Consider the following 12,390-nt stretch of genomic DNA (forward strand, 5'->3'; position numbering starts at 1 on the left):
GACAACATCCTCTTTCACATTTATTCGGTTCACATTTATTTGTACACGATAAATATAAAGCCTTACTTGGTCGACATTAAATTTCGCGAACTACATACATATGTATAATATTTAATATCCGAATATCTCTTACACGACTATACAGAACATTATAGAATATAATCGTGTTCGGTAGGGCTCGTTCGGGAATTTTTATTTTCCAGCGTTGTTCATATTTTTTGGTAAACCTAGAAGCGAGTTTATCAGCTCAGAGTTGCGTTTCGGATGATCGAGGCGCGGTGGCAACAGCAAGAGTCGCGCAAGTTGTAATTCGTTATCCTGAAAGCACACAGTTCCGTATCATTTCACGAAACTTATAGTAACCCTGCACGTACGTACATACACCAAATAAGATTTTATTTTTTACATATTCATCAACTCTTTAAACGTGTATATATTTACCAATCCTCTGCCGTATGGAAAGATCAGTCCTAAGAGATTTCTATCGGAGTCATCGATCGCACCGAACGTCTGGTGCGCGATCCCCAGCATCGCGATCAGGACGATCATGCATTTTGTTAAAAACATGCTTGATTCTGAAAACAACGCGCAAGTATTTACGTATGTAAATCTTCAGAGTGGTCAAAGATACAACACCAAAGTTTCGTATTTTGCGCGCCGTTTGCGCATTTTAATCATACTTTCGACCCGTTGCTCGCGAACAACTACTTTCAAATCGAATTACCTGTTTGAATACGATTACCTGTTGCCAATGCGGATATCGAGAATGCAGTAACGTTTCCGTTGGAAGTGCAAGCTCGTTGTGCCCTGAGAGTCGTCGGTTTACGATACTTTTATACGCGATCCAGTGTACTCGTGGGGGATGAAATCTGTCCGCGACAGACGAATCTGTAAACGACAGTTGGTCTCCTCCTTGGAGGAAATATCCAAGAAATTTTCTCTGAATTTTTCAAAGTTGCGCAACCGCGCGCGGATTGTGTCGGTGACAGAGGCTTTTTCCCGAACCTATCCGCTACATACTATATAGTATAACCGCGGATCCCGCCGTGCTCTCCTTCTTTCTCCATTTAGCGGTAACCACTACTACTTATCGGTGAGCCGTCATCGTTCTTTCCACCGTAATGTTTCCTCGTTACTCTGTACGTCGCGTTACAGTTTCAACTTTTTCTACAAAGTCGTTCTATTATACATAAACTACCCGTGATTATTCGACGACAACGTCGATGTTGCTGCAAACGTTTCGTTCTCTGTTATCGAAAGTTTCTATCGACTTGCGTTTTCGGAGCAAAGAACTTTTCCGATTCGTTACCGAAGAGTACCGAACGAACGAACCGCCGATTATTATCGGCGATAAGTGACCGATACTTCTCGTCGAGGCCAGAAAATTCTTTCCTCCTCCGAAACGATTCGAACGTTTCGACACTCGAGATTCGAAAATTCGAACGAAAGGACACACGTGCTGTAAATTCGAAAAACGCGAACGACCAGTGCCGTCTGCGACTCGTTAATTTTCAAAGCTGTAAAACTAGACAGATCGAGCGAAGAAAATTTTTCGCCCACGTTACCGAATAACACGGTCGAATCGAAAGAAATTGACGAATAAAGAGTTCTACCAAATTCATGATAGATCCGCCCCTGGTTTACCAATAACAACAAGCGTGCGGCGCGGACGCGCCTTCTCCGCGTTTACGACCTCACGGCTCTCGAGTTAACGACGCGATAACGCGTACGCGATTCAATTTATGCGCGCATTTACGCCCGTAGGAAGAACATTGCGGCTCTCAGGTGGTCGAGTTTACGATTGTTTACAATGTGCTTCACCTTTTGCCCCGTTAACGATACCGATAGAATCTGTTGCACGGATTCGCGAGATCAAGAGTCCTCCGCATCGTTGTTTGCGTTTCTTCGATTCGAGCCGGCTGGTCGAAATTCCTACCGTTTTACTATATCTCGCTTTTGTTGTCTTCTTCGGGAGGAGCAAAACCGGCCGGCCCGACGTCAAATTCTCTATCCGCGCTTCGCACATCGATAATCGCCGGTCTCGATTTTCCACTACCGTGCAACGTACTCCGAGTTTACTTCGCTCGTGTAAATCAAATCCCGGAAATAAGAAAAGAATGCAATATGAAATTACGTTTACGTACGTACAACGTAACGTAAAATGTCTCTCGCGCTAAAATCGCTCGAATTTGTAAAGTTCGGGGAATTTTCCGTAAACACGCTTTAAACGTTTTCATGGCAATCGAGGCAAATCTTAAAGGACGATCGCGAACGTTGCGTTCCAATCGGGTTGCAATTGAAAATAGCTGCGCGCGTAAACAAATACTATATGTACGCACGCAGGGACACACACGACCCATGAGCCGGAAATCAGAAATCGACGTTGTTGTTGCTATTCGTACGTTTTTGTGTAATTGACGTATCCGAAAAAGAGACGTACAAACGGTTATCGTTGCAAGCCTCGTACGCAAAAAGTCCTCGTTTCGAGAATTTTGTATTTTCCGTTACATCGCGCGACGGATAAGATCTACGTTGCTCCAGACGCACGTGTATCGTTTCTTTTCACAGTGCGCGTACACACGTTCTTACGTGTAACACACACGCGTGTATTTCGACGCACGAGACCGATGCGTAAGCGAGAGCGATGGACGGTGTTCGGCGCGAGCAACCGCGCGTGTTCGCGTTCGATTTTCGAGAAAGTCGCATCAATTCCGAAATACACGTTCGTAGCAGCGATCACGGTTGGTCGATCTTTTCGATAAAGTGTAAATTTAATTCAACGATTGTCGCTGAATCTTACTAAATTACAATTCGATATTTCAGCAACTACGAAGAGAGATAAACAACGGTGGGTAAAAGCGAAGATTACCGGCTCAACGAAATTCTGTAATCGTTAGCGATGCCTACCAGGAATACGCTTCCAATAATTAAGGGAATTGTATTTATTCATGAGACGCCCACTACGAAGATGGAGAGCGATAAACGGTGAAGATAGGTCCCGATATTCTTCGTCCCACGGAGACCGACGAGGGAGTAGAAGAAGGAGCAAAAGAAACACGCATAGCGATGAAAAGACGAGGAGAACGGGCTTAGAGTGTCCGCGCGCGCGATAATCGAAATCTTGGTGGCCCGGGACGGGTCGGCGTGGGTCGCTAACAACCAACGACACCGTCGTGTCCTTGATTCGGTCTTTAAGACCCTTCGAACTCGAAGTTGCGTCGCGTCGCGTCGCGTCGCGTCGCGTCGCGTCGCGTCGATCATGTCGCGGATCGGTTTCGTCGACAACCCGCCACGGCCCCGGGTACTTGCCGTCTTTTATGTAAACGTCGCTCGAATCTTGTCTCGTCGCGCTACCGCGACCAACGAACACTCGGGACCAGAGTTCTCGAGCGTCGGCTCGACCGTACACACGTCCACGTATTTACATATCGTCGAGTTTTCGTCGCGTCGATCGCCAACTCGATCGATCGGGTAAACGCCGAACGGTGTTACGTATACGCGTCTATGCAAGTATTATACATTGTACGAGTGGACGCAACGGTCGATGCGAGATCCGACCGACGAGTCGATCGATAACGAGAAATATTCACGAGATTCTAAATTTCGTTCGAAAGTGAAAAGAAGAAATAACGTGTCCGTTCGCAAGGGAAATAATACGAATCGATCCGCGACTCTCTGGTTATCTACCGACAAAGTTTCATTAAATTTCGCTACGCAAACGCTTCGCGCGATCTCCTTGCCAGATATGCTCTCGTTCCTGGAACACGTCGTCGATTGATGGACGACGCGGTTAAAACCACCGCGATTCTTCTATCGTAATTTCGATCGACGAACGATCGGACGCGACTTTCCCAAGGATCCGATGATGACTCTCCAAGGTGTTGTATAAATCACCGTGTCTCTCTCGACAACACCCGAAACATAACCCGAACCAGGCCAGCGACGAATTTTGCCGCCAGGAATTATCTATCGCCCTCGTGTTAATAGCTTTCTCGTGTATACATCCGTTGTTAAATGTTAAACGATCAAAGATCTTCAGGAAGAGATGCACTAATGGCTCGATCGGTTACGCGACGCAATGTGCGAACCTACCTATCTACGTAGATACGTATCGGGTCAAGGTGTTTCGCGACGAATAGTTAAACGACGAGAAACGATGATCCGGAATCGAATCTCGATCGGAAATCGGAGATCGAGTTTATCGCGTTTTAATTCACGATTTCTCGTATCTCGAGATACAAGTTTGACTGTTTCCTAGGCGAATGCATCGAATCGTTTCGAACAAACTTTGTAACATCGAGCACGAGTTTCCTGTGTTTCGACCCGTTTGCTCGGTAGCTAATATTCCAGTTGCATCGAATTTACACACAAATTAATAAAACAAATGGTTCGCCGTGCCACTTTTGTTCGAAACATCTTCTCGTGCAGCGAGTGTAGTATCTCATCCTGTACGGTATTTACGAAACCCGGCTGAACGCGAGAAAGGGATCGAAAAAATGACACGTGTACGTATGTATGTATGTGTGTAGGAAACCGTACACGAAACGTATCTGCGGGCAAGACGACAAAAGGACCAACGTATCTACGTGTATCGTTCCCCCGTGAAAATTGTCTGTCACGCGCGTGTCTAGCTGCGTGACGTCTGTCTATTAAAAACTTAATTACGCATTCCGTTTAGGCGTTAAAGCGCTGTAACTGGTTTTAGGTACGAAGAACTCATACAACCAGTATCGAAACATTTGACTTCTCGATGCCAATGAACTTGGATAATCCGCTTTATCGTCGCGCTCGATGTAGACCGAACTGGATCTCCCTCTTGGGACCAATTCGGAGAAGAAACAATTAATCCTGTCATTGGCGTTCCCGGATTTGAATACCAGCCGCGTCTAACGTTCGATTCTGTCCCTAGGCTCGATTCGTTTACCGTGTTCAGCTTTTAGCTCAAATGGTCGCCTCGAGTCTTTTCTTTTTCCAAGATTACATTAAAAAGTCTCCGGAGATTTTTCTCGCCGATTTTTATTATTCTATCGGTTTTCTTTCTTTTTTCAACGTACGATTAATCGACCGACCGTTCGCAAGTTCAAGGCAGATCATCGCCAGTTCCCCAAAGTGTCTTATTTTTAGGATTCCACGGACGTTGGTTCCAGGACATACCTGGCCACTACGATCGAGTCTCGAATTCTTCAATGGGACGAGTTCTAACATTCGGCCCCTCGAATACTGTTCTTTTTCTTTTTCTTTTTCTTCGCTTCGGCTCTAAATCCGGGTTTGAGGAGGTTCGAAAACCGAATCGTGTTTGTTTAAAACGGGCCTGCCTGGCTGCCTGGTCGGCTGTCGCGGTAACACCGTTTGAAAGAACGCCGATAATATTTCACGGTGCGTCGACGATGCGACAGCTACGATGGAACATCGATTATTATGTTGTATACAATCGACGACACCAAGGAGAGAAAACATTTTCGGTAAACGAATTTCCGAATAATCGATCCAACGAATCAAACGTTTCCAATAAGTACGTTTCGTTTCGCAACGACGCAATTTCTCGATTCTCTTCCAACGAGGTATCGGAGGAGCCAATTAGGGACAACTGTGCAGAATATAACTATCACGTATACGTATACACTCTTATTCGACTCTGGTAAACGAAAGAAGATACACGCATGTATCCGTTAGCTTTTGGAACGAATAAGAGTAAAAATTTGAAACGCTTAAAATTGAAATTTATTTATATTTCAAGCTTGTATTCTCTTCGGTTCGAAAGAAAATTTCCATTTACACGTTATCCAAGTATTTATACGTATGTACGTACGTCCCTAGGTCGTTTGGTTGTTCCGCTTCTCGACTGTTCTTCGGGACGGCATACTGGCTAAAAACCGAATCGGATCTAAACGAACTCGATCGAGCGAAACGACGCTGACGAAGATAACGATCGAAACTACGCGACAGTGGTCGTTGTAAAGTGTTTACAATTTCGTTGACTATCGATACTTTGAAGACAATAACGTTTACCTCGAAGTAACGTCAACCGTTTTAATTACGATTTCGAGGTTCGATTCGTTCCTCGGATTCGGTACAATCGTATATTTAAAGGTCCGTACCAAGGTCGCTGTCCGAAACGATATTTGTTCGAGCGACACCACTACCATTGGAAACAAATATTCGTGGTTAAAGTTCTCGATTATGCAAAACGGCAACATCGATAGATGCATTCCTGTTTATTTATTTCAAACAAAATAATCGTAGGGGATAACCACGGAGCCGGGTAAAAAAAATCGACCACTTCCTTTCACATTTTTTCAAAGTTTTATCGTTTAAAACGACATTCCTTCCTAAAATAACCGAGTTTGCGAATTTTTTCGAGAGTAGGTACATCGAATCTTCCGAGCGCAAAATTCGGCAGGTACGTACATATAGAATATAATGCGCCGAAACCTTACTCTACGAATCGTAGTTTCGTAAATTTCTCCAAACGTACGCAAACCTTTCGAACTTGAAATTTTTCAGCCACATCCTCGATTACGATAACGTTTGTCGTCCGATCTCGTAGGATACTGCGAACGATCCAAAGAATTTTACGTCGAGAATAGAACTCTGGAAAACGGTAACCGAGTTTCCTCGAAATATTAATACTCTTAGAAAAATCTACGATCGCGAGACAGCCCAAATACCTTGTCCCCGAGATGCTTGTCATTTTAAACGCGAAACAAACAAGAACTTGACAACCAGAAACCACGGTTGATCAATTTCCTCTATAAACGACTCGAAAGATACATACTGTATACGTATACGTATCTGGCAAGGACGTTAAGACGACCCGACCTTCTCTATCGCAAAGATGACCTTACTTTTCGAACGGGCACTTAACCTCTAAAATAACGATTTAGATATTAAAAAAATCAAAATCGACGTTTATTATCTATAAAAATCGCGCGATAGCGTAATCGACTTTAACATTGGTAAACAAACCTTCCGAATATCTCTACGAATACAGTAAACACCGATACACAATGCGGATTAAGCAACGATACTTGGGACTGGAAGCGCATCCGTGCCATTAGTCGAAATAAAAAGAAATAATCGCGATTGTCCGGGTTTCAGTCAAGGTGATCGTGCCTAGTTTATTCGAAATATCATTCTACATGTATACATACGTACGTTTGTACACACATACTATATGCGCGACACGAAACGCAAAGCAGGGAGCGAGCTTGGTCGACAACGAATCGCAGAAATTTATCTCGAGTATATATTAATTGCATATTCGGTAATAATAATTTCTTGTAATAGTTATTATTTAATAGTAGCCAGTTTCACAGGCTGCAACGTTACCTTATCGCAGCACAGCGGGCGTCGGAAGTCGTTTTCAATAATTGCGTTCACGTTCGAAACGAATCGATCGGTTATCTTACAACGACGATACGCTCTTACTAATACAAATTTTCTAGTATCATTGAAGTCAAGGCGTCGAATAGAGGACAGACCGTTCATAAAGAAGCACAGCACGTTATCCTAGAAACTCGTTGTACCTGTGCACGTCGTCTCGTTCTGACCTTTGCAGCGGATATTGCACAGCGAAATTCGACGCAACCGGTACACACGTATTTAGTTTTTAGACATCTGGAACATCAAAATTCTTTCGAACAAGCTCAAGATCAAGTTCGTCGCTTTCACATTTTCGACTTGTCTTCGGAAACGAACGACAGCTAGGCTTCCTTTCCGATTCTAAGGAGAACAGGAAAACTAGGCGTAATAAAAGTTAACGAGATAAACGTTACTTGCGATAATCGAGTCGCGAAAAACTTTCACGTTAAATTCCAATTTCTCGATCGATTTCAATTTTACTATACATCGCACGCAATAACGAATATTCGATGTATTTAAGAACAATGTTCTCACAACGATCGACCCGTGAAATTTATTTAGAGTTCAATTTGTTTCCTTTTCCTTCCAAAGATGGGTCGATGTAACGATCAAAGCGTTGAATCAATAACCGCTATTTGCTGTTACTCCGACGATTGCTTTTAGAACCAACGAATAGATCTCTTTATCTTAATTTTCGACCGTTGACATCTTTTACGACGCAACCATTATCGTACGTAATGTTTATCGCGTACAGTTTCTCCATCCTTCTTAGTTACAAAGGATATTATTAACTTTTATTATAGACGGTTGCCGTTTATTTCCGAAGAAGATTCCAAAATAAGAAACAACAAAGTCAACCTTCGAAATACACTCCTAGAGACCAATAAAGTTCATACAAGTTATTCTCCGATAAAAGTATCTCAAAGACCATTTGATTTTTAAGCCCGAAAAACCTACATGTCTCTCGATCGTTAATTTATTTCTTTATTGGCACAACGGACGAAAGAAAACGAAAAATACATTACACATAATAATAATAATAATAATAATAATAATAATAATAATAATAATAATAATAATAATTGTTTATCGTTATCTTTGGGTAAAAGACCCTTTGTCGCGGGAGAAATATAAAGTGCGCGTACAATGACAATAACAATGGAAGCCAAGTAAAGAGTCGCGGTAATTACGTTGTGTTATACTTATCAAAGTATCGTTCGATACGTAGAAAATGAGACGGGTGGTTGTCGATCGCATAACCATAGTCTGCTTTATACGGACGATGCTTTATAATTGGGTCGAGACCCTAGGAATAATTTAATATTCGAATATTTTATCGATATTTGGATGTTACGAATAAACTTGAACGAGCCGACTATTCGAATTTTATCCAATAAATTCGATTCAACGAAATTGTATTTTCCAAGAGGTATTATTCGTTTCCATTAGGCTTCGTTGTAATCCATTGAACGTATACGTACGTGTACGAATATGTAAACGAAGGGGTACGCTAAACAGACTGTACACGCATAAAAGAACAAACGGCTGATAAAAGATGAAAGGAAGAAAGAAGAAAGATAAACTTCGTCGTGATTCGTATTTTCCTCGTGGAGGAACAAAAAGGCAGCACCCTTGAAAGAGGATAAAACGACGGAAGACGATACCGATACCGATGATTGTTACCAAAGGTCGATAGATATTCAAAGTGCGTTGAAATTCCGTGTAAAAAGCGATGAAACCTCCACTTTCGGATGTTCAACGGATGTGAATAACGAGTCGGTAGGGTAATGCGGTATTTCGGTTAGATTACATTCGACCGACCCGGACTCGTTCGCTAAAACGTTTAATTGCTCGTGGAAACGGGGCGCGCGACGGGGGACTGGCCGATAGAAGGGTATCGGGATTAGAGATCGCGTGGAACGTCCCCAGGTGCACGGGTGCAGGATCACGCACACAAAAGATACGCTAAACGTCGTATCGCCACGAGGTGTATCCGACTCTCGAGAGAATTGGTGTACATACACCGTTGCGTTCCTCGTGGTCAAGGACGTTGGAGACAGGGTCCGTAGGGTGCGGGTCGAGGGGTCCCCGGGCGATGGAGTAGGTATATATGGGCGTCCTCGCGCGTTCGGAATACCAGATTCATGCAAGTTAGCCCTCCCCGCGAGGCGGGTGGTGTGTGCTTTTTAAAAATTCATCGCGGACGTTCTTGCTCGTAGGAGGTGGAGTGTGTTCGGAGGGGGCCGATCGGGGCTTCTCAATCATCGGTCAGTGCAGCACAATCGGGTGCCATTTACGCTTCGCGGATATACAACGACTTCTCCTCCGCGACCACGGCAACCCGGACACGCACTTCTGGAGAACGCGGCAAGGTTCGTCCAGTTATCATTTTTACCATTTTTTCCATTTATTCCATTTATTCCATTTATTCCCATTTTTATCGTTCTTAACATTTTCACCATCCTCCCGATTCTCCTTGTACAACCGATGCTCGTAACGCGAGAAGAATCCGTTTTTTTTTTCCATTGTAACGATCGATCGTTCGTTTGTGCGATAGAAAATTTGGTCATTGAATCTGAATTCCGTTTAGAGGCAACTCTCTCCAATTCTAGGCGGTACTTGAAAACAATTTTGATCATTTCTCTTATCGATATCAATGTTTGCTCTTATCGGAAAATTGAATCCTTTGTTCGGTTTTCTTGTACACAATACCGTTGACAATAGGTACGCGGCGACGTTTCTCGTTACTTTTATAGTATTTCCTTGGACGAGTTTTCAAATTTCGCGCCATCCTCGAGGAATACGCAATACAGGTGAATAAGATTCTAATTTAGTTAAATATTAATCGTTTCTCCGATTTTGCCGGTAAAAATACCGTCCCTTGGAGGATTTCTTTACAAAAGTGTAGAATATCTTCGATCGATTTATTATAATAGAGGGAAGAATGCGTAGATATCTAATGAAAGTAGTTACAAATACATACGTAACATTCCTAAAACATTTGACACGAATTTATGGGTTCAATGGTAAATAAAGAAATTCATTGCGTAGAACTTTTCAATTCCACGTGCCATACTATATACCATTTACGTTACCGTGCAATCAAAGTTTCTTTTTAGTCGCGTCTTTGCATTTGAACGTATATTCATTGCAAATGTTTGTCGTCACGAATACAATACAATATTATCGTAATTCCCTCGAAATAATAATCGAACTGTTACGCGATCGATTGCTTTCGGGCTCGATATATTTATATTTGCGATAGAAATAAGCGATACAACAATAGGGAGAGAAATAACTTTCTAAATGAAAATGTAAAGAAAAACGGGTCTATCGAGCCCACTCAATTGTCCAAATAGATATCGGTTAAATATTACGATTAATTAATCATTATTCCCCCGCTTAGGGAAAATCGGAGCCATTTTTGGTAAAATTTTTCGTAGCGCAAACGTATCGATTTCACGATCACGAAACAAGACCAGTTTCCGAGGAGACAAAGTAGTTTTCCTCGAGAGCCTCCTGTACCGTAACTAATTGATATATAATACAGCTTCCATCTGGTTTCGATCGATCGATCGATCGATCGATCGAAACGGATTTAATTACAGGTGCCGGTTGTTCGCGAAGTAAACCAATTCTCGAAATTTGTTTCCCGGGTCGCGTAGTTGGTCACGTGCGCGCGGGCGCAAGCGCGTTCGCAAGCGCGTTCGCAAGCGCGTTCGCTCGCACGCTCAAGATTTATTACGATTGGAACATATTTAAGATACGAAAATAAAAGAGAACGCAACGCCCAGCAAGCATATTAAGCAGCCGTTACGCCGATTCTCGTTAACTCGAACCCCAAGATAAATGCCTCGTTTCGTGTCGGTTTTATTCGCCGGAATTAATTCGCCGATATACGACATCCGCCTCGCGAAGGAACGTACATCGGAGAGTCTCCGGGGGAATGCCCCTGGATGGATTTCAGATTCAGCGATTAGAATTTTTCAAAGAAGATCGTTTCGATATCGGTCGAGATTTCGTATCTCGTCGGCCAATAGATTTTCATCCAAGTCGGTAACGCAGGAGTAAAGTTTATTCGGGGAAGAGTAAATGGAATAAAAATTCTCTCGCGCAAAGTGGTCGACGGATTTCTTTTTACGTGTAAGTAGAAATGCGAGTGGCATCGGTCTCGCACGATGGCGCAATTGAAAACGCGAAATTTGTGAACGCGAAAATACGAATTCCTCTTGTATCGTAAACATCGCTCAGGGGCATTCTTTGTAAGTTTCTCGCGGTACAAAGGCGAGCGTAACGGCGCCGTTGCATCGTCATTGATGTTTGAACTGCCGTCGCGTCGGAAGAAATGACCGCGGACGAGTCCGGCGAACGTTGTCCTTTGTCGTGTCGGTCACTTCCATCGGACGAGAGTCGCATTTTTAATGCCCAAACGCCACTGCGAGGATTTAAGCACTCCCCGGCCGTGTTCGTCTTTGTCCTCGAGTGAATCAGCGCGCCGGCGTTCGCATAAATTTTGTTTTCGCGATCGATTTGTCCCCCGTGTCGTAAAAGTTACCGATCCCCTTCATTAGCCCGCCAGGTTTTCAACAAATTCCACGGAAATCTCGTGTTTGCGCGTAAAAGGAAATAGTCGTTCGGGATGACTTTTTAACCACTCTCTCCTGGATTCTCCTGGGTACGCTTATAGTTTACTTTGCGACAAAAGAAACGTCGCAACCAGGTTCGTCGATAGCTCCTACCCGCGGTAGGAATAAGCTTCGAAAAAGATCCTCGAGACTCGGCTTCGTCGAAACACGCTCGACGAAGAGACCAATCGGTATGCAACAATCGCGTTATAATAAATATTAAACTTGCGGAGACTGTGTTAAATTTTCACAACGAATTTGTAAACGATCGTGTCGGATTTGTAAATTACGTTAAAGACGTTCCAAGTTTCTCGAACCATACTCCGGGCCTGATAATTGAGATACGTTTCTTCTACGAAGGAGTAATTGGAGCGGTATGAAAATTAGTAGGCACCTGTATCTT

The 12,390-nt window shown here is 43.3% G+C and overlaps 1 protein-coding gene across 3 annotated transcripts; it reads right to left on the reverse strand.

Annotated features, from left to right (window-relative positions):
* Positions 1-7: 7 nt before the first annotated feature.
* Pdf (Pigment-dispersing factor) lies at positions 8-7,409 on the reverse strand. 3 transcript variants are annotated; one of them, XM_076312509.1, is made up of 3 exons: positions 7,330-7,409; positions 442-575; positions 8-318 (listed from the first exon to the last, which is right to left on the reverse strand). In XM_076312509.1, the coding sequence occupies exons 2-3, from the start codon at positions 565-567 to the stop codon at positions 193-195; spliced, it is 252 nt and encodes an 83-aa protein (XP_076168624.1). In that variant the 5' UTR covers positions 568-575; positions 7,330-7,409; the 3' UTR covers positions 8-192. The 3 variants fall into 3 exon arrangements, with proteins under 3 accessions (XP_076168624.1, XP_076168623.1, XP_076168622.1); XM_076312508.1 differs by lacking the exon at positions 7,330-7,409 and adding an exon at positions 725-1,159; XM_076312507.1 differs by lacking the exon at positions 7,330-7,409 and adding an exon at positions 743-1,147.
* Between the last annotated feature and the right edge of the window lie 4,981 nt (positions 7,410-12,390).

This window comes from Ptiloglossa arizonensis, chromosome 5 (genome assembly GCF_051014685.1).
Source record: "Ptiloglossa arizonensis isolate GNS036 chromosome 5, iyPtiAriz1_principal, whole genome shotgun sequence".
Classification (NCBI taxonomy): Eukaryota; Metazoa; Arthropoda; class Insecta; order Hymenoptera; family Colletidae; genus Ptiloglossa; species Ptiloglossa arizonensis.